The sequence below is a fragment of the Prionailurus viverrinus genome, chromosome A1 (genome assembly GCF_022837055.1).
Source record: "Prionailurus viverrinus isolate Anna chromosome A1, UM_Priviv_1.0, whole genome shotgun sequence".
Taxonomy (NCBI): Eukaryota; Metazoa; Chordata; class Mammalia; order Carnivora; family Felidae; genus Prionailurus; species Prionailurus viverrinus.
This window is the reverse complement of record NC_062561.1, coordinates 36239944-36266261: the sequence shown is the minus strand read 5'-3', so window position 1 is coordinate 36266261 and position 26318 is coordinate 36239944. Positions and strand designations below refer to the sequence as shown.

Here is a 26318-nt window from a genome sequence, read left to right as displayed (position 1 = left end):
ATTTTAAAAGTATTGACTATATGTGTTTACCCATTTTTTGTTGAAAGGAACCAGTTGATCTCAGCTTTGGTGTATTTTGATCCCTCCATATCATAATTATTTCAGTGATAAATTCAGAAAGTACTACAAAAAGATATAGTTTAACTTCTGTTGATACATATTTTGATAAAAATATTGACCTGATGGGTCACCTGGGTGACTCTATTGGTTAAGCATCTGACTTGATTTTGGCTCAGATCATGATCTCATAGTTCATGAGATCAAGCCCTGCATGGGCCTCTGTGCTGAGAGTGAGGAGCCTGCTTGGGATTCTCTCTCTCTCTCTCTCTCTCTCTCTCTCTCTCTCTCCCTGCTTGCATGCGTGTGCTCACTTACTTACTTTCTCTTTCAAAAGAAGTAAGTAAGCATTAAAAAAATATTGACAGTATGCACAGGAAACTTGACAAATTAAGATACCAAGAAAGTATATTGGGCAACCTACGCGCCCAGTAATACGGATCTAAATTATGTAAGTAATGGTATGTTAACAGTCTGTAGCCAGGAAAAAAATTTTCATTTAAGATGTGGGATATATTCATGAAATATTACTAAAGATAAAGGTAGCCTACTGAACAATATGTATGACATAATATTTTTGAAAGTAAAGTACATGTGTTCATGAATGTATAGGGAATATTACATATTCTAAATGAGAAAAAACACTTAAAAGAGAAATATCAAATTAAGAGTCATTTTGAGGCACTTTTTTTTTTCCTAGTGCTTTTCTGATCTCCAAATTTTCTGTGTTGAACAGGCAATACTTAAGTAATTTAAAGCAGAAAAGTATACCAAAAATGCTGTCAGTACAAGTTGAATGTATTCTTTTTAATGATACGTAAAAGTCACTGATTTCAAAAGTGTTTATTTTCACTAAATCATTTCATTTCTCCTTTCAAATTTATCTTTGTAGATTTTGCTCAATTTTTTTTTTCTTTTTGGTAAATATCCACTCTGCTGTTGATGAAAATCCTCTGTCTTTCCTGTGCTAATTTGTTTTGTGTTATTGGAAGTGTTTTCTTGGACAATATTATGGCAAATTAATAATAAAAAATAAAAAAAAAAGTGGATCTGATTTCCTGACACCCCAACTAATCTGCTCTTGAACATGTATAATTCCTTCCCCTTGGATGTGTAATCCGTAATTTAAGTGGATTCAGTTCTGGACTTTGTTCATGCTGCTTCATTTTTTCCATCTGGACTGTGTTTGTGCCTTTCTAACCGGTCTTGCTGCTTCTGTTGCTTCTCATCTGAAAGTAAAATCAGAGTTCTTTGGGTGGCCTCTGAGGGTACAGTCCCTTCCATTACAACTTTTCAGTTACAGGTATGGTTACTTCTCTGTCCTTCACACCTTTATTCTAATACTCAAGCTTGAGGCCTTCGGATTCTTCTGCGAGTCTTTCTGTGACCACACTGTTTGAAATTGCAGACCACCTCCTGTGCTCCTTATTCTACTTCTCTGCTTTTATGTTTCTCCGTAGCACTTTTCCGTAGCTACAAAGCAACTACTTTAACTGCTTAGTTCATTTATTGACTGCCTGGCTTTATTCTTCTCCATGGAGAAGAAAGCTCCATGTACCTAGGGATGTTTGTCTCTTATTGACTGTTCTCCGTATAGCACTTCAAACAGTGTCTGACACTTAGTAGGCACGAAATGTTGAATAATGAATGCACTCCAGCTCTTCTAATCTGCATTTTATACTGCTGCCAGAGTGATCCTTCCAAAACTGCCCTGGAGAATCTGATTGATTACCGGTGCTCTGTCCCTCCCTGATCTGGCTGATATCTTTGGCTATAAGTGCTTCTGGTTTTCTTTGTGGTTGTACACATGTGCCCTATTTCAGTCTGGAAGAAGTTCCTAATTCTCAGTCCCCTTAACTGACTTCCCTTCGCGCTTTTACTCGGGCTTCCCTCATCTGCTCACCAAGTTAGGGATTCCTCCTCTGGGTCCTTAGGTAGGTAGTGTATTACAGGAATTAGATTCACCAGAAAGTATTACTACTGTGCTTGCATTTCTCCTTCCAGACTTAGGTTTTGATCATCTCTTTGTATATTGTGCTTAAAACTAGGCACTTAATGGTAGTTGAGTCAGTAGCTTCAAGGCTTTTTTGTGGTGCTTAGAAGATTAGTTTTAACAGGGCTTTTCTTGTATTGAGTTTTGATTTTTATGTTGCAAGTGCCTAAAATAGATTACTCTATTTTCAGATATTTCCTATGATATGTATGTCTCCACACTTCATTGTTTTCCATGATATTTTGCATTTGAGAAAGTCCTTTTACTTTTAAAATACATTTTTTAGTGTTTATTTATTTTTGAGAGTAAGACAGAATGCAAGCCGGGGTTATTTGTTTTTGAGAGCAAGACAGAATGCAAGCCGGGGAGGGGGCAGAGAGAGAGGGAGACACAGAATCTGAAGCAGGCTCCAGGCTCCAAACTGTCAGCACAGAGCCTGACGTGGGGCTCAAACTCACAGCCGTGAAATCATGACCTGAGCCGAAGTCAGATACTTAACCAACTGAGCCACCCAAGCACCCTGAGAAAGTCCTTTTAATTTGCAAACCTTTTGGTGTTTCATCTTTGGTGAATATCGTAGATTATAATTTATATTTGTGAGCAGAGGAATCATTCCTGCAAAGTATGACTGCTCGGAGTAGTTGCATGTAGCTGTTATATGAAAGATAGGATTAATTTAATTGATAGTGCTTTAATGAAGATAAATTTTTTTTTTTTCTTTAAATTACAGGGAAGTCTTAAGAGTAGGCGACAGATCTCACCTCAGGAATTCATCCATGAACTGAAAATGGGGTCTGCAGATGACATTGTCACGTGCCTGGAGTCCCTCCGCGTATCTTTGACTAGTAATCCTGTCAGGTAATTCATCTATCTGAACATCATCAGGGCATGTTAGTAAATTAAACAGATGTCTTTAATCTGTTATTTTCATTTAACACTTTCTTTATAGTGTCTGTTCCTGGGTGGTATACCTCAATGGTGTCTCAAGGTAAAAACTGAGTATCTAATGTTTGTATGCATAATGTAATATAATGTCATCAGTACTTTTGTGTTTATTACCAAGTGATACATAGCCTGGGGACTTAAAAACAAGAACAAATTTACTCTTTTTTTCCTTAAAAATGTGAAGAAATGGTGTTTTTTAAAAGAAAATCATCATGATCAAAAACTATCAATGTAACATGGCTGAGTTACATGTGAATTTTGGTATTGTGTATATAGTGGCTGATTTTTGTTTGACACACAAAGAAATACTATTATTTAACTCATCCTTTATTGGAAATTATGTCTTTATAGGAGCACATAGGTTAGTATTGCTAGATGTAGTGAGTCAAAATACAAGATGCCGAGTGAAATCTGAATTTCAGATATATGGACACTGTGAGATTTTGTTTATCTGGAATCCAAATTTAACTAGGTGTCCTGGATCCAGCAACTCTAATAGAGATGTCTCTATAAATCAAGTTTTAGACTTTTAGGCTCAGAATATTCTTGAAAAAGTTCAAGCAGAAGTTGTTATGAAATGTCTGAGTAGTCATAAAATTTCAGAGCTGTAAGGGTCTGAGGTAGATCAGTTTTGGCTTCTTTTGTATAATAAATGAATGCTTGTTTTTGCATAAGAAAATACTGTGTATTAGATGTGTGTAAAATATGTGTGTTTGAGGGGCACCTGGGCGGCTCAGTCAGTTGTGTGTCTGACCTTGGCCCAGGCCATGATCTCATGCTTCGTGAGTTCGAGCCCCATGTCAGGCTGTGTGCTGACAGCTCAGAGTCTGGAGCCTGCTTCAGATTCTGTGTCTCCCTCGCTCTCTTCGCCTGCACAGTCTGTCTCTCTCTCTCTCAAAAATAAATAAACATTAAACAATTTTTTTGAAAAGTGTGTGTGTGTGTATAAATAATTGTCAGGGCTAGAATGACTACAGAGGTTAATAATATGTAATAGAATCTCTTTGATGTCTGCTCTGTTACTACTTTTTTGGACATTTCTGAAGTTTGGCTACAGTATGAAAAAATCCTTCACAGTACACCTATTTAAAACAAAAAGACCTTACCTGTTGAGACATGAAGTGAGTGAGGTTTAACTGAGGAGTATGAAGAGGAAACAAAGTATATTTCAACTTTATCTTTGTTTTTCCATATTTCCCCACATCCAGCCTGTTTTCTAGGCTGTAAGCTTAATGAGGGGAAGGAGACCAGGACTTGCTATGTCTTACTTCTCTTTACCACTCATAGCACACAGTACATAAAAAGTACTCAGTGAAGACTTGTCGATTGAAACAATGAAGTTTAATTTGAGCTTCCTTCAGTTTTACCTTGGCTATTGTGAGACACTGAGTTGAATTGAGAATTTATTTGGCAGGTATAATCATACATGAAGAACTCTGCTTTCCAGTTGAATCTGTACCTATTTAATATATTCATTAAAAAAAATAATTACTGAGCACCTAATACTTATAAAGCCCTGTCTTGTGGGGCTTGGGTAAATAGCAAAGCAGATCCAGGTCCTGTACTTATGGAGTTTAAATGTAGCAAAAGGATATTTTGGGGTTGACTGAAGAGATGCACTCCATGTCTTAGTTTATCTGGCAACCACTGAGCAATGGTTGTTTCCGTGGTTTTTCAATTTGATTAGAAGCAGACCCTTCCTGCTATCTTCATAATTTGATTAGGTGACTATGATGGCAAAAGGAAAACTTTTATGTATGAATTCATGTATATTACAGCGGATACACTGATATGTGATTTTGCCTTAAACTGCTATATTACCTGGTATATTACCAGGAATCCACAAGCTATCGATGTTTCCCTATAAATGATAGAAATCTTACCATTGGAGAAGTTTTTCTGAAATTGTGGCACTTGATGTAGAGAGAAAATTGAGAAGATACTCAAGATTATTTCTGTGTGCAGTGCTCCAATTAGTGGAATGGCTTCTTTGGATGTGTAAAAGTTGAATTTATGCCTATGTTCAAATCTTTGGACTTTTCTATTAGTTTTGTGTCTGCTGGTAAAGTCTGTTTTTCATATTTTTTGATGTATAGTGTGTGACTCAATTTCAAGAGAAGAATAATTAAAATTCTTGTAAGAATCTTTTGAGATCGTTGTTAGCCCTGTAGTATTATTGAGTAAATTAGAGTTAAAATTCTTCAATGTCTTTGAATAAATTTGAAAAAAGAAACATGGGAACTGATTAATGATGGTTCTCCAATGTTGGTTTGGGATTGAGTTTTATTTAAATAAAAAGTCAAGGATCAAGAAGAAAACCTCCCTTCTCTCCACCCCACCCCCATCTAGATATGCAATACTTGCAGAATCATTTATCTGCTTCTGAAACGCTACCTACCAATTATGAGCCATGTCAACCTTCTACCCTCCAGACAGTGAATTATGTGAAAACCAGTGCATTAAATATCATGTTATTTGCCACCTTTTATGAAGAGTTGATTTGAAGACCACAAAGTTCTTCTGTTTTGAAGTTTTATTGATTATTCAATATTCTCGGTGACAGTTTTAAGCTAAAAGACACAGTGCTTTAGTTTTGGAACACTAGGAAAAGACCAGCTTCTTCAAATTGTCAATTATAACTTTTAGTGGATCTTGACATAGGCAACAATTATGTTTCAGCTATTGAACACGTTGAGGTGGAAACGTAAAAAAGTAGACACTAACATTATTATGATTGATAACAAGCATTTTCGTCCATACTCATCTATGCAGATAGCAAATGAATTACAGAATGTATCTTCATTTTCTCAATTTGATGTAGCTGTCAAGGGCACGATTTCTGGCTCAAAATCCAATCTATCAGGTCTCGTGTTAATCTTAGGCATTATTTTCCTTTACTCATAGTTAACATGTGCATTTTGAAGTTTACAAGAATTTTTTTTTTTTTTTTTTTTTTTTTTTGCTAACATTATCTTTTCATTAAATTTCTAAGGGGTTTTGGAACTAGGTTTGATTAAGATAATACCTGTAACTTCCAAAAAATCACTTTAACAAAAACGTGCAGTAAAATGTTTACCGTAAAGCAACTGAGCAGCCTTTGTGGATCTTTATTCCATTTGATCAGTGCCATGTTTAGAATCTAGTTTTTCTGCGCTTAAACACAAAGTTGATAGAAGGGCTTCGTTTTAGAACTGACACATATTTTGTGCCTTATACCACTTGTGTGAGAGACAAGTTTGTGGCAAGCAATGAGATCAACATACTCATTGATACTAACATGATCTGGAGAAAAAAGTCAAGACCAATAATTTTGAAGTTGCTAATAGTTATTTAAATTTTTATGTATTTTTATTTATCTCTTAAAAATTTTTGTTAATGTTTATTTTTGAGAGTGAGAGAGAGAGTACAAGCTGGGGAGAGGTAGAGAGAGGGAGACACAGAACCTGAAGCAGGTTTCAGGTCCCGAGCTGTCAGCACAGAGCCCAACGCGAGGCTCAAACCCACAAACTGTGAAATCATGACCTGAGCCAAAGTCGGATGCTTAACCAACTGAGCCACCCAGGCGCCCCTAAAATTATATTTTCGTAAAACGTTAAACATGTAGTAAAGACATTGTGATAAGAGAAAAACAAGCACCCACTTGCCTACCTGTGAAGCTAAGATAGAAATAAGGCTTGTAACTTGGAAGCTTCCATGCATGCCTGCTTAATTCTATGTCCCATTCTCCCGCTATACTGTGGTTAGTGCTGTTTTGAATTTAGGGGTTATCTTTGTTTTTTCTTTTCATTATAGTTTCACCATATATGTCTTCTTAATTTGTGTACTATTTGGTTTTATCTTTGTCACTTCCTGGAAACAGCATAATCTTCCGTGCATTCTTCTGAGACTTTCCCTCTCTATTGTATTTGATAGACTTAAGTACGTTGATGTGTGCAACTACGCACACACCATCACAATCCATACTTTTCCATACTTTTATTTTTTCTTATGTTTTAGGAAGATCTATTACAAATAGTATACAAATGCTCTTTTTAACAAATCTGATAGTCTTTGTCATTTTCTGGTAGTTTTATGTTTTCATCGCCACTATAAAAACGTATTGGAAACTGTACCTGACATTTCATTTTGAATTTTCAAGTAGTTTATGCTGCTTGCACTGTGTTCATCTTCCTTTATACACCCACCCTTCTGCTCTTTGTTCCTTTTCTGTATTATTCCTCTCCTTCTTCCTCTTCTTCCTTAAATCCTTTTGGGTAGATTTTTAATTTCTCATTTCACTTTTTTCCTTACTTACTAATTTGGAACACATTTTCCCTTTCTGATCTTAGAAAAGAAAGGTAGCATGTACACACTCAGAAAGGAAATTTAATATTCATGTACCTAAAAGGGACAAAAATAAGCAATATCCTGTATTTTGAACCTAAGAACATAGACCTAAAAATACTTGAACACCAATCACCTTCTGTTAATTTGTATGCTAGTGTTGTGCAAATTAGCTGTTACTATTGAGTCAAACTACAGATATGTGTATATGTATATATGTTTGCACATTCATTTAGTCATTCCTTTTTGGGTATTACACATTTGTCTCCGATGATTTGACTCTTGCTTCAAGTATATTATTAGGCTCCCTTGGCCAAAGTCTTTTAATGGTAAAACTCTTTAATTTGTCAGAAAGTGACTTAATTTGCCTTTACTTTTGAAGGATGCTTTTCCTAAGGCATGAAATGGAGGGCTTTTAGATAAGTTAGTGCACTGAAGATAGTATTTCCTCTTCTGCCTTGCATTGCTGTTTTCAAAGTGTTGGCTCTTGATCTAAAACTCATTTTTTTCCGGGTAATCTGCCTTTTCTCTCTGTTCTGTGTCTAGGTGGAAATTTTCCTATTTATCCTCTAGGGTTTTGGGGAGGCTTGCTGAGTATGGTTTAGTGTCCTTAATACATTCTGTGAAAATTTCAGCTATTATCCCTTTACAATTTTTCCTCATTTTATATATGTTAGGATGCAGGCCTTCTTCCTCCATATGCCATTATTTATTATCAACTTAATAGTTTACATTCCTCTATATCCCTCTATATTCTTCCTCTATATTCTGGAAGCATTTATATTTATTTATTAGATCTTCTCGTTTTCTTGTTTCTTCACTGGTGTCTAATATGCTATTGAGCTATATGTTGCATTTTAAATTTCCATTATTATAATTGCATCCCTGTTATTTCTCCTTCGTTCCATTTTATTTATTTATGTTTAAGTTTATTTATTTTGAAAGAGAGAGTGTGAGCAGAGGGAGGGGCAGAGAGAGAGGAGCTCTGCTCTGTCAGCACAGAGCCTGACGTGGGGCTTGATCTCAAGACCCTGAGATCATGACCTGAGCTGAAATGAAGAGTTGGACACTCAATCTACTGAGCCACCCAGGTGCCTCTGTTTCTGTCTTAAAGCTCCTTGTCTTTTTCATAATTTGTTGCTTCATGCTTTTTTTTAATCCTGTTTTATTTCTTTAAACATAGTAAGTATCCCTACTTTCTAGGTCTGTAATCTAGTAAGTGAAAATTTCTCAGGCCTGATCTTGGTTATTTGGTTGGCTGGTTAGCCCTTTCCATCTTTACTCATGTCTTGTTTCTTTGTGTGCTCTGTAATGAGAGTGGCCTCCTGTCCCTTTGAACTTTTTCTTTGAGATTTATTTTGAAGATATATTTTTCTAGAATGAATTGAATGATTTTCAACTACTAGACACATATGGTTACTAATAACCCAGGGCCAACTTAAACTAAAATTTCTGGCTTGAGATGTTTTGGACTTTTGTTTTTGGTGTTATGTTTAACACATGGGCACCTTACATGTATCTAACTTGGGTTATATGTTACCAGAACATATTTGCCTTGTCCTTTACTGGGCAGGTGGATAGGTTTATTTCTAGCTTACCTTCTTATTGCAAGTGTGACCCTTTGAGATTCTCATTTTTGCCGTGTGTCCTAGCCTTGATAATGGCTTCTAGGCTTTGGCTCTTGTCCCTTTGACTCTGTACCACAATCACAAAGGAAACGTTGATTTCCTTTGCATCTGTCCCATAGGGCAGAGCAAGTGGGGCTCAAGGCTGGCTTACCTCTCTGAATTCCTCTTTCTCTCTCTTTAAATTTTTCTTTTAAGGATACTTTACTTTCTTGTTACCACAGATACAACTTTAAAATCTTATTTCAGTGACAGTTTTTGGTAGAATTGTTGCAGATCGCTATTTTAATACAAGAAAAACAAGTATTAAAGTTTTGTGCCCCAAATCCCAATTTCTCAGAAGGATATAAACAGACAAGAGAGGGCTTCCTCCTTTCTATCATTTATTTGTCAGACCAGTTGGTCAGTGGTGAATTCCTGTTAACTGTTTTTTGGTTTTGATTCATATTTTTTAAGTGCCTATGTTAATATGTTCATATACTTATTTTACTTTACCTTACTTTTGCTTACCCTGCCCTCCCCCCCCCCCCACCCCCCCCAGATGAGCTCTAGAGGAGAGCCTGGGTAGCTCAGTTGGTTAAGCATCCAACTTTTGATTTCAGCTCAGGTCATGATCTCATGGTTTGTGGGATTGAGCCCTGTGTTGGGCTCTGTGCTGACAGCCTGGAGCCTGCTTGGGATTCTTTCCCTCCCTGTCTCTCTGCCCCTTCCCTGCTTGTGCTATCTCTATCTCAAAGTAAATAAATAAAATTATATATTAAAAAGTTGAACTCTAGAAGTTATGGTTTTATTACTCTGCAGGATATCGGTCTTGCATTTCAATTAGCATTCTTCTATCCTTTAAGGCACCTTAAAATCCTTTGATTTTTCTAGTTCTTTTTGAACCAGCCTCACCATCTTGCTGGTTCCCTCATTAAAGTAGTAAATAAATATTTGACACTGTTGACTTTTTCTGGGTGAAGCGATGTTTATATCTTTTTGAAAATCATGGTTTGGCATTAGAGATTTGTGGAACATGATAATACTCCTCAAAAAACATCCTAGAAATTCATGGCAGGAGTAAATTTACCCACTTGGGTAAAAAGTCTGCGTTTCCAACACCCTGTGTCTGTCCCTGGGTTGGGGGAAGGGACAGTGATTATGATGAGAGATAGGGTATGCCTTGAGCGAGGACGACTTAGCGCCCAGTCCCCCAGGCCTTCATCCTTCTCTCCTGTCTGCAGAACGCCTAATTTTAGTCAGTGGATCTAAATGACATGTGGTGGGAGGGGGTGTACAGCCTTTTCAAAGCACCCAAACCGAAACATCGACAGGTCAAACTTTTACCCAGATGGACCTCTTCCTAAAGTTTAATTATACTACATTATGATCCTAGAGGAGTTGCTGTTGCTTTTGTCAGTCTTAGCAAAGATCCTTTCCTAGGAAGGAGATGGGAAGGAATCAGAATGAAACTGTACGTACATATGTGCATATATATGTATGTATGTATGTAGCGTATATGTTGTCAGAGTCCTAGCGGGAAGACAGACACCAGAGAGCACGCTGTAATTTTTTTTTTTTTTTTAAAGAAGTTAATACCAGAAATAGGTTAAATAACTGATGGAAAGACTGAGAAACCACATAAGAAGCAGTGAGGACCTGATTGGCAGCAGTGAGAAGTTGCTCCACCCCTGGGCTGGAGGGGGAGGACAAGAACTCTGTTCATGAAGCTAACGGGGGCCGGCATTGAGCCTACAAAATGAGCCCCTTTGAAACTAGATCAGAACAGCAGAAGGGGAAGAAGGGGAAGGAGAAGAAAGGGGTCAAGCATCTGTACATTATTTACTGGGGCAGAGAATAGGTCAGTAAGTGTTAAATTCTCATTTCTTCCAGGTTTTAGTTTCATTTATCTTACTACTAGGAGATAAAAATAAGTATTTTCATGATATGCTACAGGACTTGGATCTGGGCATAAACTTTCTAAGAATACAAAGGGCTGTCCTGCTCTGGATTTCTTGAAACTTACCTCTATTTGAAGATTGTCCGTTTAGTCCAGATAAATAAATGGTCACTAGCTCAGCTCCCACATTGACTTCAATACTTTCTCAATACCTCACTTTTACTTTGCCTCCCAAAGATCTTCTTTTTCTGTTTAGTACTTATCCCTCGATTACATTAAAAAAGAGACCTTTTAGTCTTTATTTTCTCTAACAGCTGTCCTGTTTCACACAGAAACATGCAAACGACTGGTTTTGAAGAGATACGGATACACCCCCTTTTTGCCCTTGAGGTCTGAACATGTTAAAGTAGATAACAGAAGTGAGCTTAGGAATAACCTCTGGACTCCTGGAAAGGCCAAGTTGCAGAGCACAACTGGGACTTTTGAAGGTGAAGTGTACTTCATCCCAGTGAATCAAACTTCCCACACTGTCCTCAGTAGAAAGAATAGACAGCTGTAGGCCAGGGTCAGGATCCCTTCCCCACTTTCTCTAATTTGATAAAGGAATCCTTCTGGGTGGTGGTGAGTGGGGGGTGGGGGGGTGGGGTGGGGAAATCTCCAAATAATGAGATGGAGGGAGTGACTGGAAGTAATCCCTAATATTCTTCTCTGGGGAACATAGGAGAAGGCCTCTTCTTTAGTAGAACCGAGAGGAGGAGGATAGTAAATGTTCTCACTAATATGATTCAGTTTATTTTTATTGCCTGACATGTTTTAGAATTTTAAAATAAGACATGAGATACAAAATTTCTTTTTAAAAATAAGCCTTAGAAAAAAGTTTGGGAATTAACAATATGTATAGGTGTATGGTGTTATTAATAGTGGTAGTTTTTCAAGTGGGCAGCAAGGGTAAAGATTTTCCTGGGTGGTCTACATTCTTCTATTTCTTCTGTCTTGTCTTTCCTTTTTTTTTTTTTTTCCCCCCTCCTCTAGTGATGCCAGGAGGCCACGTGATACAGATGGCTCTGTTTTCCTTCCTGTGCTGTTTTAATAAGGTAGCCACTAGGTCCTTGTGGTTATTTAAACTAATGAAGCCGGGGTGGGGGTAAGCATTTCAGGTGCTCAAGAGGCACTTGTGGCTAGTGGCTAGCAAATTGAACCGCACATAGAAACCATTTATGTCGCCGTAAAAAAAATTCTATTAGACATTGCTGCTTAAACACCTTGGTTCTTCTGGTTAGCTGCTTGCTTCTTGGACATAAATACTGCATGACGACTATATCCTCAAAGTTAAGTTCAGGACTATGGGAATATATAAAGGAATTGAAGTCTGAAAGATTAAAAGATTTTTAAAGCCTCCAAGGATGAGTGAGCATTTGTATCAAGAGAATCCCAAAAAGAAACGAGCGATCCATGAGAGGCTGCCTTTAGTGGGGAGTTCTGTCTTGGATAAGGCAAAGGGAATGGGCTTTGCACCAGCTGTTAAGGGGTAGAAACGGAGAGGAGGGGTGTGTCTGACAGGCAGTGCAAAAGGTGTGGTCCACGACAGCCTTCAGTGTGACTGCCTGTAGCTAGGATGAGGGAATCGGCAATATGGCACATCATGAAAGTCACAGGAACATCCCCTTTGGTACGCTAAAAATACCCATTGGATTCATGTTTATTTTACAGAGCTTTTCTCAGGGAGATGTACTTTTACCTCTACAAAGCATTTTTTCTAGGTCGTTTTCAATAAAAAGTCACCAAGTCTAGGTAAGATGTTAATATTCTTTATTTCTGTATTTAGACGATACCATATATCTTAGGATATACCTTGTATTATTTATGTCTAAATTAACATTCAGTATCCATTACTTTTATGACTCTTAATATTGCTTATTAAAGAAATATTTGTTGAAAATGCCCTCTAATTTTAGGTCATTTTGAAGTCCTTTCCAAAGTGTTTTAAAAGAATGAAATATTAATGCAAAATGCCCTGAAAGAAAATATTAATGTTTATAAATGAGTACTAACCTGATATTTTAAAGGGCATGCCAATACTTTCCACTGCTTTCCCAGTCCTACCAAAGCGGGAGTAATTTCTCTGAGAAACCTCCGAGAAGACTTCATGTTCCCCACTGGCGGGAGACTTCGTCCTTTGTGTATTGTCATTCATACTACAGTTTGGTTTTGGCTTATAGCTGTTTTAAAATATGTTATAATTATTTGGTTTCAAAGTTAACTCTATCTGTATCTGAAAAGCTTTGACTTTGAATGCAAGGTTAACAATAAAAGTACAGTGCATTGGAAATATAGTAATTGCTTTTAACTGAGAAATACGTATTTTCTGTACACGATGAATAACAGCTGTGAGGCTCAATTTATACTTGACCTGAAAGGCCCTAGAAGTAAAATCCTCCCAATCTACTTGATAATATATATCTCCTAGTCTATTTAAAATAAAATATAAATTGCTGTTTGAATAGTGAAGATTAATTTTCAAAAATTCATATGTAAAGTCTGTCACAATTAACACAGGGTCTCAAATCTTCCTTTTTAAAATAGAGTAGTTTGATATTCAGGCATAAGAGAAAGAATTGTGACTGAAAACTAATTATGGGAAAAGATTAGATTACTGTTTAAAAGACAACAAAAGATAGTGTTATAACAATTTGGGAAAAGTGCTGCTCTTAAACGTGTACAGCTTCTCCTGACCGTAGAGGTGAAATACAAGAAACTTTGCCTTTCAGTTGTTTTGTCTGTGTCCTCAGAGAATGTAAGCCTTATATGTTCACATTTGTAACCGTTACCAGTATTATGTTATTTACTGAATACTTTGGTTTCTTTGGCGAAGATGAATGTCTTCAGTGGAAAAATTATTGCATTGCAGACCCTAAACCCCCCCTATTATTTAGTAGCCTACATACGAAGGGTCTATGTAGTTTCTTCCTAAGACTAATTTTTTGGCCTCGTTACCCACGTTTTAAAAGTATTGCTTGGTGAGTTAAGCAGAGAACTTAAAATATGATTTTTGTCTTGGTATTCCTTGCTGTCTCTATACATAAAAAAGTACATAACTACAGTTGACCTTTGAACAACACACATTTGAAATGTGTCCACCTATACACAGCTATTTTTTTATTAATACAGTACAGTCCTGCAAATATATTTTCTCTTAGAATTTCTCACCATTTTGTAAAGCTTACTTTATAGTAAGAATAAATACGCTGTATAACACATATACAACGTATGTGTTAATTAGCTGGTTATGTTATTGGTAAGACTTCTGGCCAACTGTGGGCTATTAGGAACTAAGTTTTTGGGGCATCAAATGTTTATTATACTGGATTTTCCACTGTGTCGGGGGGAATTGGCACCCCTAACACCCACAGTGTTCAAAGGTCAGCTGTCTACATAAGGCCTAAATACATAGGTGAAATATATTGGCAGTAGAAGGAAATTTTAATTTTTATGATTCAGAAAAACTTCTGAAATAAAACTGAATTTTATCATCCATATTGGCCATGGATTTCTAGGTCTTTTGTTATGGGACAATCAATAAGTGTAAGAAACTCATAGTCTTCTAAGTTTTCATACGTTAAACATCTTTCATATGTTAACATTCATGAAAGATAAACACATTAGGGTTAGATCCACTGAGGTCACTTGGACTGCCTCTACAGAGCTAGAGAGAAAGTAGGCTCATTTGAGCAGAAGTTCAGTAGAACTTTGTACAGCAAATGTTCTTGGTCTGTGCTGTTCAGTATTCAAAACATGACTGTTGAGCACTTGAAGCATGCTTAATGTGACTAAGAAATGCAATTTAAGCTTAAATTCGCATGTCACTAGAGGCTGCTCTTTTGGACAATAATTTGAGATCAAGTCTTGTAATGATATTCTTTGTGCACTTGTTTTGAGCCTTTGCATTCTTGAGCCTGAAGATAAGGCATCTCTGCTGTGGTGTGGCATTCTGAGGAGGAGCCCAGAATATTATTAATTAATTAATTGTTGTTGAGGAACTGTCACATGGACTCGGAAGATCAGGGTGCATGTTAAATGGAGTTGAATAATGAAAAGAGAATAGGGAAGTTAAAACATGAAATAATATGAAATGCATGAGCTGCCACCAGTCAGTTTTTAGGGTAGGGGGTCCGGTGGTTTGAGTTTCTTCATGCGCTTCTCTGTTGGAAAACTCATAGAGGTGTAAAGGCTTCTCCCTGGCTTCAGCTTGCTGAGATCACATTTGGAGAGAAACGTTGAACACATAGAGTAAGTGATACCACCAGCTCTTTAAGTGTGTAGTATGGATAAAATGCCACTAGAGTACGGCAGAGGATGTATTAGTTAATCTACTCATGCAACCAGAATTATCAGGTGCTGTGCTAGGTATCACAGGAATGAGGCATCTAGGGGTGAGACCTAGAAAATATATAACAGAAGATACCAGTTCAATTAAGAAAAAATCAGGGACTGAGAATAGTGCATAGAGCACTTTTAGATACAAGCTCGTCAGAGGAAGTCTTTGAGGTAGTAAAGATTAAGAGACTAAGAAGACAAGGAATTAGTTAAGAGAAGTTTAGGCTTTGCTGCAGGGCCAGGAAGCACCTCTCAGGCAGCAGAGACCCTGAGGTGAGAAAAGTGGAGAGTGGCAGGAGAGTGGAGGGAGGGAGGTCGAATCCCAGAGGCCATGGAGCCATCAGAGAGGTGGACAGTGGCCAGGTCATGAGAGACCTTAAGGGTGACTTGGGGGGAGACATAAGATTTTTTTAAATAAGTATGAGGCTGTTAACGAGATTTACATAGCAAATGATGTATTTCTTATGTTCAATTATTTTTGAGAGAGAGAGAGACAGAGACAGAGAGAGACAGGAAGAGAGGGAGACACAGAATCCGTAGCAGGCTCCAGGTTCTGAGCTGTCAGAGCCACCAGGCACCCCATGGAAATCACATATTTCTAAGTTTACCTTTTAAAAGGAACTGCTTTGGGGACAGTGTATTGAAGGGAGGATAGAGTGGACAGGGAGATCAGAAAGGAGGCTATGGCCTGGTCACAGGAGTGATGAGCATGGCTTGGATGAGGATTGTAGTAGTGGTGGGGCGGTGAGAGGGTGGGTTTTGCAGATAAACTGGAGGTACAAACTGTAGGACTTGTTGACAGATCGGCTGTGGTGTGTGACTGAAGTGGAGGAATCAATAATGACCTCTAGATTTTGTGACCTGATGAAAGTAGTGCCATTAACAGTGATAGAGGAAGATAGTTTTGTTACTTGTTTCATACATTTTGTGGAAAACAAAAATATTTGTTTTAACCATGTTAAGTTTGATATGTTTGAGTTTCACAGTTGGAGATATGAACAAGCAAGCAGCTGGATAATGGAGTCTGGAGCTCAGTGGAGACATGTGGAGATGCCTACCTACTGTTGATATGTAGACTGTACATAAAGCACTGAGAATAGTTGAGAGTTCCGGTGGGGGGGGGTGCAGGGGGCAGAGAGAGAGAGAAAAAGAAAAGGAAGGAAGGAAGATACAGAAAAACACTCAGAAGAAGCCCTGGGGAACTCCAGCAGTTATCCATGGTTTAGACAGACTAGAGAAACCAGAAAAACAGACTGAGCAGTGGTCATTTGGGAGGAGTAGAACCCAGAAAGGCTGGTTTCCTGAGCCTAAGAGAGGAAGAGAGTTTCAGTAGGGTCAAGTGGCAAACCACATGAATGCTCCTGAGACCTGGAGCAAGATGTTACTGCCAGAATGAGCAAGAGGAGCGTTCTTGGTGACCTTCGAGGAAAGCAGTTTTGTGGAGTCTGGGTGGCAGAAGCCAGATGAAGTGAGATGGAATAAATGGATGGTAAAGAATGGATGGTGAAGAAGTACTTCTTGTACTAACCATTCTTCAGAGGCAATTGAGACATTATGCTGTAAAAAAGAAACGGACAGTAACTGGAGAGAGATCTGGGGCCAAGTGGGTAAGACCCAGTAAGCAAATGGAGAAACTTAGATGAACTAGAGTTCAAAGAAGACAAACTTGCATTGGCTCTTGAAAGGTGAAATAGTTTCGTTTGTAACTGAAGAGGCAGCTCTTTGGAGGGGAGCATTATGAGTGAAGGTAGTAATGAACTTGACAGAATGAGGAGCAGATGATAGACTTAATAATGAAGTTTATGGGACTAGTATTGGGCAATAGTAGCAAGTACTCGGGTGAAAACAGATGGTGGAAGACCTGCACTAAAATGTGTTCTTTCCCCCCTCGCATATTGGTTGTCAAATTAGTCTGTTTAAGATGAAAAATTCATTAATGCTTTCCTGAAGTAATGATATTTTGATTTGATACCAAGAAACTCCTTTACTCCTATTTAATACATGCCAAAAGATTTTTCTGCAATGTTTCTTTTAATAGTGGACTAAAGTTTTGATTAGAGCACATGCCAGTATATGTTATTTCAACTCTATAGTTCTTTTACTGTCTTTTCACTTAAAGATCAAGAGCTCATGTTTCTTATTGGTGATTTGTGTTTCATCACTGCAGTTCATCTGGTTTTCTTTTTGTGCTATTTGGACTACTTTTTCTATATAGTTTATACCTTTCAATATGTTACTGCTAGAAAGTAACTGAGAGAATAGACTACTTAGTTTGTTACTCTACTGTCTCATCTAATATTAGAAGTGAGAATAAGCGACTGGTTTTAAGTATATAATTTCTTTAAAAGTCAGTTCCTAGAAAATATATGTATTAATGATTGCATTTTGAATTTTGGTAGATTTTTAAATCAGAACATTATTTAGTTACTGCATTCCCTGTATAATTTAGTATAATTTTTGTGGATGCCCATCAGTTGGGATGGAGGTGTATGTTTGTTTTGTCCTATTGGGCATGTTAATTGCTTTGTGCTCCTCTACTCCTCCCCCCACCCCGCCCGTCCCCTGCCGGTTCATTGTAAGTATTTAGTCACCTTGCTAAGAGTAGGTGAAAATGAAAGCTAAAATAAGCTATAATTATATTCAGCATTGGTGATATATTACTCTGACCGAGGAATGTAAATTGGATTTGGATATTATACAGTATTAAAGCTGACCTTCTAAGGTTAAGGTATAAAATTCGTTACTTTGTCACATGTGACCAGTGATATTTTTTTCCCCTTTCAGGATGTTTCTTATATTGATTTTGAGCAAAATAACTTTGTGTTTCCCTAGGTGTTTATGTAAGATTATTCTTGGAGGTAATTAACAATTTTTCTTACTACAAAAAGTAGGAGTTCGTTATAAGAAAATAGATAAAACACAAGCAAAATGAAGAAACAAATGTGTAATATCACCTACTTAAAAAGGCACTATATGGAAGTGTGTGTGTGTCTACTGAAGAAGTCCTTTTGTTTGATGCTGTTGGTTTTTAGGGCTAACACAGGGAGTGATAAATGATTTACATATGTCCTAAACATTCTTTGGATTCAAAAGATTGAACATTTTTTTTTTCCTCTATACTTTTGATGAGGAGGTCAGAGTAGCACCTACTCTACTTCTGAGTAGAAATAGATGATTATATAAACCACATCCATGATGCACTGTCTTCCTCATATTGGTATTTTAAGGTGGAACAGAAATGTAGAGGCTCTTATAAAGTATACAAAATTCTTTTGTAAAGTCTTTTTGATGTCTCTCAATAGTAAACACTTGTGTTCACGTCTATTTCTCTGGCATTTTTTAAAATGCCATTTAAAAAAACTTTTTCAAAGCATTAGGCTTGGTTTTCATAGAAATAGCAGCTTCTTTGGCAGTGACTTGTCTGTTTATGTAATTTTTATTAAATTAATTACAGTAATAGGTACACCTGGCAAAAACAGATTTGGAAACAAACCTCCCCTCCCATTGGTTCTAGTGGGGGTTATGTGAGCATAACAAGGCAGTCCTACTTCTCCCTGCCAGGGAGGTACCATGGAGCCTAGGTGGGGAGCTCAGACACCCATCCATGTCCAGCAATAACCAGAAGCCTCTTTCTGAGGTATCAGCAGAGGCCAATTGAAGAGCATGGACTCGTGTGTTCACCTGGCAGTATTGAGGGGATGCCTGTCCTCCTTCCTCCACCTGAGCTGTATCCTAGGAAGCCAGCTAAAAAAACAAGAGGTTGAAATAAAATCCAAAGTATCATAATAACCTGTTTCCAGGTTTCAATATAGAAAACCTGTCATAATAAAAAGGAGGAAGGTTTCAAACTGAGTGCAAAAAGACCTTTACTAATAGACAACAATGAGTTGTCAGAGATATTTGAACATTGTAATAAAGATGTTCAAAGGAGCCATCCTAAAGATGTTTTAATGAGCAAGTATGAATATGCTGAAAGAAAAAAAAATAGTCTCCGTAAAGAAATAGAAGAAACTTTATTCTTTTTAAAAGATCAAATAGAAATTTTGGAATTGAAGACTGCAATAAATGAAATGAAAAACTTACTGGAGGGGCACAACAACAAAATGCGAGGATGAGAGGAAAGAATTGGTGATCTGCAGTGTAGAATAATAGAAAATACCCAATTGAACAGAGAGGAAATGAAAACCAAAACCAAAACAGAGCCTCAGGCAACTGTGGCATTATAATAAAAGATTTAACATTTTCTTATCCAAATCCTAGGAGGATCCGAGAGGTGGGAGGATAGCAAAGTTACATGAAGAAATAATGGCTAAATATTTCCCAAGTTTGGCAAAAGACCTAAACCTACAGATTCAAGAAACCTAGTGAAACTGCAAATAGGGTGAACCCAGAGAAACTCACGTTAGGACCTTCCATAGTCAAACTTCTGACAACTGAAAACAGTAAAAATTCTTGAAAGCAACCCGAGATGCCACTTTGGTTATGGAGAAAACCAATGGCATGACACTGGATTTCTCTTCAGAAACTATGGAGGCCCAAAGCATGTGGTAGAAACAGTTTTTAAATGAAGAAAGCCAAGAACAGCCAGCTCAGAATCTTGCGTGCTGTGAATGTATCCTTCAGGAGTGAAGGCAAAATCAAGACATGCTGAGATGAAAGAAAACAAAGGGAATTTTTGGCCTTAAAAGAATAGCTAATGATATTTTCTAAACAGAAAAATAATAAAAGAATAATAAGAAAAAGAATAAGAAAATAATAATAATAAAAGAAATACAAGAAGGCATCCTTGAAATACTGGGAAGAGAAAGTGTACAGTGTAAATAAAAATGTGGGTAAGTGTACTTTCCTTTCCTTGAATTTTCTAAATTATGTTTGGTAGAAGCAAAACTTATATCTGTCTGATGAGGTTCTCACTGTACATAGAGGAAGTACTTATAACAATGATACTCTAAATGGGGAGGGTAAAGTGCATAAAGGGAGATGTGTTAGCTTGGGGTGCCATAATAAAAAGGCTGCAACCTGGGTGGGTTAAACAGAAATTTATTTTCTCAGTATTCCAGAGGCTGGAAGCCTTAAGGTCATGGTCAGGTGCCCTCAGGGTTGGTTTCTTCTGTGGCCTCTTTCTTCGGCTTGCAGGTGGCTGCTGTCTTGTAGTGTCTTCGCATGGCCTTTCCTCTGTGGGTGTGCAATCCTGGTGTCTTCCTCTTACGAGGACATTCGTCATACTGGATTAGGGCCCTATCCTTGTGATGTCCCTTAACCTTAATAATCTCTGTGAAGGCCTTATCTCCAGATATTATCACATTGTGGGTGTGGGCCTGTATGTATGAATTGGAGGGATACTATTCGATTCATAACGGGATGGAAGACTTCTACCATTCGCACAAGCGTGTGAGACAATGATGCCAATAAGCTTTGATATATTCTGATGTACCTAGAGCAACCTCTAAAAAGCTGTAGGAGCTATAAATAAAAAATACAATAAATAAATCAAAATGGAATTCTAAAATAGGTTCAAGTAAACCACAGGAAGGCAGGCAAAAGAAAATGAACAAACAGAATGAACAAGATCCAAAAAATAAGTACTAGAGCTTAACATGTCAATATTACATTATGTGTAAATGGTTATGCTAATTAAAGGAGACTGGCAGAGTAGATTAAAAAACATCACCTGATTATATGCTTTCTATCAGAAATTCACTTCAAATATATTGATATAGACAGATGGAAAGTGAAATGATAATAAGACATATTATGCAAACATTAATCAAAAGGCAGTTGTGGCTGTTTTAATATCCAATTATGTAGATCTCAGAGTAAAGAAAAAGATCGATTTTTAAGAGTCAATCCACCAAAAGACCCATCCTAAGTATACATATCAGGCTACAGATGTCCACAATATATGAAGCAAAAATACTAGAACTGAAGGGAATAGATAAATCCACAATTAGATTTGGAGACTTCACAACTCAGTCAATAATCAATAGAACACCTAGGCAGAAATTCACTAAAGATATAAGAACTCAACACTACTATTAAGTAAAATACATAATGCATAGTATAGTACATTTCAGTTAATAGCAGAATACACATTCTCTTCTTAGAACATGTACCAAGTTAGACTGTATCCTGAGCCACAAAGCAAACCTCATCAAATTTAAAAGAATTGAAACCATACCAAATGTGTTCTTCTACCAAAAGACTCAAACTAGAAATCAATAACAAAGATAACAGGAAGATATCCAAACATTTGGAAAGCAGACAACACACTTGTATATAATCCTTGAGTCAAAGGGGAAGTCTCAAGGAAAATAAAAAGATACACTGAAGTTAATGAAAATACATTTCAAGGCTTGTGGCACACATCTGAAGTTGTACTGAGAAAGGGAATCTGTAGGACTAAGTACATACATTAGAGAAGTAAAAGGGCTCCAATAAATAATTTTAGTTCTCACCTTAATCTAAAAAGCAAAATAGAATATAAATAAGGTAACGATAAAGAGTAGAATCAATTAAATTGGAAACAGAATAACAATAGAGGAAATTGGTGAAACAGGGATGTAGTTCTTTGGGAAGATTAATAAAACATAAACCTTTATTATTGATGAAGAAAAGAGACAAATTGCCAGTATTAGGAATAAAACAGAATATCACCACAGACTCAACGTCGATAGGGTAATAAGGCAATACTACAAACAACTTAAAACACACAAATTTGACAACTTATTTGAAAGACTAATTCTTGAAGAAGAAAGTACTACAACGTACCCAATATGAAATAGAATATTTGACTAGTCTTCTAGCTATTAAGGAAATTAAATTACTATTTTAAGAGTCCCTAAAAGATCTTCAAGTACAGATGCTTTCACTGGAGAATTCTACCAAAGATTTGAAGAAAAATTAATACCAATTCTACACAGCCTTTTCCAGAAAATACAAGAGCAGGGAACAATTCACAATTTATTTTATGAAGCTGATACTGATAGCAAGCCAAACAAAGACAATAACAATCAAAACCCCAAACTCCTAATGTCCATCACAAGTATAGACATGAAAATCTTAACTGAAATGCAGTATATCAACAGGGCTAAAGAAGAAAATCACGTATCAATAGATACAAAGATTTGACAAAAACTAAACACTTCTAATAAAATCTCTCAGAAGAGGAAAGACGTTATGGATTGAATTGTGTCCCCCAGGAAAATGTTAAGTCCGAATTGGCGCCTTAGAATGGGACCTCATTTGAAAACTGGGTCAATACAGATGGAGTAAGATGAGGTCATAAAGGAATAGAGTGGGCTTTTAATCCGATTTATGTTCTTTTAAGAAGAGAGACACAGTGCCATGTGATGGGAGGTAGGGAAATCCTGGATTAGCCGTTAACACTGGAACCTAGGAAGAGGCAAGGAAGGGGTCTACCCATGGTCTCATAGGGAGCCCAGCCCTTCTGACATTGGGCTTGTAGCCTCCAGAACTATGAGAATGAACTTCTCCTTTACGTATTCTATTTCGCGGTACTTTGTTACAGCTACTCTCGGAAACTAATACCGAGGAGTACTTGCTCAATTTGATAACCTAAATCTACAAAAATTCTCGAGCTAACATTAAATGTGAAAGGCTGAATACTTTCCGCCTCACACTAGGGATGAGGCAAGGATGTTTCCTTTCACCACTCTTGTTCAACACAGTGCTGGAAGTTCTGGCCATAGTGATGAGGTACAAATGAAACAAAAATGTATAAATCCCAAAGGAAAAACTGTAACTGTCTTCTTTGTAGATGACATGTTTACATAGAAAACTTGAAAGAATCTGTAAAAACTACAACTAATCAGTAGGTGCAGCAACATTGCTGGATTCAAGATAAAAATCGACTTTATTTTGCAAGATGCAAAAGTTTCAGAGCTGTGTTGTACAGCAGTGTGCATATATATCGTTGATAATACTGTCCTGTACACTTCAAAATTAAGAGGAAATTTTTCACCTGAAAAAAATTGGTTATATTCTTTCACTAGCAATCAGTTTTATGCTGAAAACTACAAAATCATAATGAGGAAAATCAAAGAAGTTCTGAATAAATGGAGAGCGATCCTTTGTGCTTGATGTTTACTTGATTGAGTTAATGGCCAAATTCAATTCCTTGCAGTTTTGAGACTGACATCCCTTTTTTCTTGCTAGCTGCCATGTGAGGGTTGTCTCAACTTCTAGAGGCCACCCACACTCCTTGGCTCCTATTCCCCTTTCTCTGTCTTTAAGCTTGTAAACTTTGAGCCCTTCTCATGTTTTGCATCTCTCTTCTGCCTCATCTCTCCAATCCCGCGGGGAAAGGCTTTCAACTTAAGTAAATTAGGTCATTAGGTTGGACTCACCTGGGTAATTTAGGGTCATTTCCCTATTTTAAAATCCTGTGATTTGTAACCTGAATTTCCTTTTCTGTTTCCTCTTTTTGCTATATCAGATCATCATAGCTTCTGCTGTTAGGACGTGGCCATCTCCCGGGTGGGGGTGGGGGCAGGGGTGAGATTATTCTGCCTACCACATGTGCTAATGGCTTCCCATTGCCCATGACATTGTATAGAGTTTTTTTCAGAAGCTCCTTCCTACCTTTGTGGTTTTACCTCACACAGCCGTTTCTGGAACTCGGCACAGACCATTTCTTTTAATGACTTTGCATGCATTCCCAGTGCCTTAGAAACAGCTCTTTCTCTGACTTAACCTTGAAAACTCAGGTCAGACATCAGTTGCTTTGCTCCTAGGAGAGGTAGATGCTGTTATCTTCTGTTCCCTTAGCACCATGATTATAGCATTTATTATATTATGGAAATGATTTAGCTCAACATTTGTTTCAACCACTAGTCTGTGATCTTTTCAAGGGCAGAGAACATGTTTTATTCAGTTTTGTATTTGTCATACCTATTGTAGTATTAAGCACACAGTGAGACCTTCATAAAGGCTGAGTGACTTTGTTAATGAACACTTGTTTGAGTAGTAATGAAACATCACCCTTTGAGCTGCAGTCAATCAAGTCCTCAAGTGTGCTAAGGACAGGGACTCCAGATTCATCATCCTTGGTTCAGTATGGATAAGTACCAGTTCTGAAATCAGAATTGATGTATTTGGCATGAAGGTTGGAACAGGCTCAGTGATACTGCATGGGAAGCGTCATTGCTTTGTACTTTTTTTCTAGGTATGTAAAGTAAGGGTGTGAATCTGGGCATCAGCAGACCTGGATGCTATTTCGAAGTGACAATAGCCTCTCTCTGTGCCTTCTTTTCTTATATATAAAAATGGATGGAGATTCAGTTTTATTTTAAAACCATTTATTGAATGCTTAGTCTATTCCAGGTGCTGGGGAATTTAAAGACAAATTAGAAATGGTCCCTATTCTCCAGGTGTCTGTGACTGGTAAGGTTGCCCTTAGGATGTGGTTGGTTTATTCTTGTTCTGATAATCTATGATGCATTTATCTTTACCTTCCTTGGAGCACATTTCGGAAGAGAGGTGATAACTAACTTAAGTCTGTGGGAAGCATATACATGGATAGTGTCCTTGGGCCAGGAAGTAAATCTGAGACCTGATTATTGCCTCTTCTGCTCATTGAGATGACTGTATTTGCTTCATAAAGCCAACAACACCTAGGAAACCACTTTGCATACCTTTGATTTCATCCTGTGTCTCAGGAAGCAACAACTGAATTTCAAAGCATAAGCTGCTTTGAACATTTTAAGATGGTTTGAACATTTAATCCTAGAGACCTCTCTTTCTCCCTCTTTTTTTTTTTTCCTTTTGTTACCTCTTCACCTCTTTTTTTCTCTTACATGGAGCCCCCTGCTAGGAAGTGCTAAATGGCAATATACTTAGAAGTTTTTCTTGAAGCAATTAAAAAAGAAGAGTTTGATATTTCCTGTTACGGAATTTTAAGAGGTAGATTTTGTGTTAAATTAGTACTTAGCACATTACTTTTTGCTGTTTTTAAGCAATTTTTTCCCCATACAAATGTCATACTAATCTCTATGTCATTTCTATTCATGAGGAAGAAACATTTGCACAGTGCTTATTCATCCATGAATGCAGTTTATAGTTAAACCACATAATGCCTGATGGTACTATGCTGACAGGCACAGAATAAATAGAACAGATTTTGTTTCCTAAAGATTGATCATTTATAGATCAGTTGATAATTTTTTTTTCCAGGTTGCTTCTTACATTGATGATGAGAAATCTTTTACTTTTGTAAAAAGCTATGGGTTTCAATGAACCTCTGTCAGCACCACAGGCCTACCTACTCAATATCACTTTTTATCTTGCACGTCTTTTCCAGAAAAGATAAGAAATAATATTTGCCCCTATTTTTAAAAATCATGCTGAAAATAGTAGAGGTGGGGGCCAAGGTTTTGAAAGAATGGGTTTGTTAGTGACAACTTGTTAGTACAACAATATGCTGGCCTTGCAAATTTCTAAGAAAACAGAGAGCGTTTTTACTTAATTTGTGTTTTAATATTTCAGTAAGTACCAGCTTTTTATGTTTAAATATTATATATATGTATTTTTTTTTTTTGTTACCAAGCATCTTTGTTTCCTCCCTTTGTCCCCTCACTTTGTTTTTGATGTATTTTATGAAATGTATAGTCTGACTTTCATTAGGCTATTACCATTCTCTCCGATTTTATTCAGAAATTAATTTCTACCACGAGTTAAAAGATTGCAGTGTAAAGTAATTTGGTATAATGTCTCTTTACGTTTAATTTATTAAGTTTATTTTATAGAGAAGTAGTTCATATGTAATATGCTTGAGTGAATGTAAGTTTTACTGCAATGGCTTATATTCTATAGTTCAGAAGAGTTATTTAGTGGGTCCAAAAATAGTTAATATGAGACCTTCTGTGGGTCACAGCATTCTGGTTATAACTGTTATATTAAGGGTGATAAATTTATTTTTTTATTTGTTTATAATTTTTTTTAATGTTATTTATTTTTGAGACAGAGAGAGGCAGAGCATGAACGGGGGAGGGTCAGAGAGAGAGGGAGACACAGAATCTGAAGCAGGCTCCAGGCTCTGAGCTGTCAGCACAGAGCCTGACGCGGGGCTCGAACTCACGGACCATGAGATCATGACCTGAGCCGA

General features: G+C 37.1%; 1 protein-coding gene across 2 annotated transcripts in view; it reads left to right on the top strand.

The window, feature by feature from the left end:
• Positions 1-26318, top strand: part of DIAPH3 (diaphanous related formin 3) — a 504348-nt gene that overhangs the window by 110237 nt on the left and 367793 nt on the right. For both annotated transcript variants that reach the window (XM_047871375.1, XM_047871365.1), the window contains exon 5: positions 2781-2908. In XM_047871375.1, coding sequence (XP_047727331.1) covers positions 2781-2908 — 128 coding nt within the window. The remainder of the gene's footprint in view (positions 1-2780; positions 2909-26318) is intronic.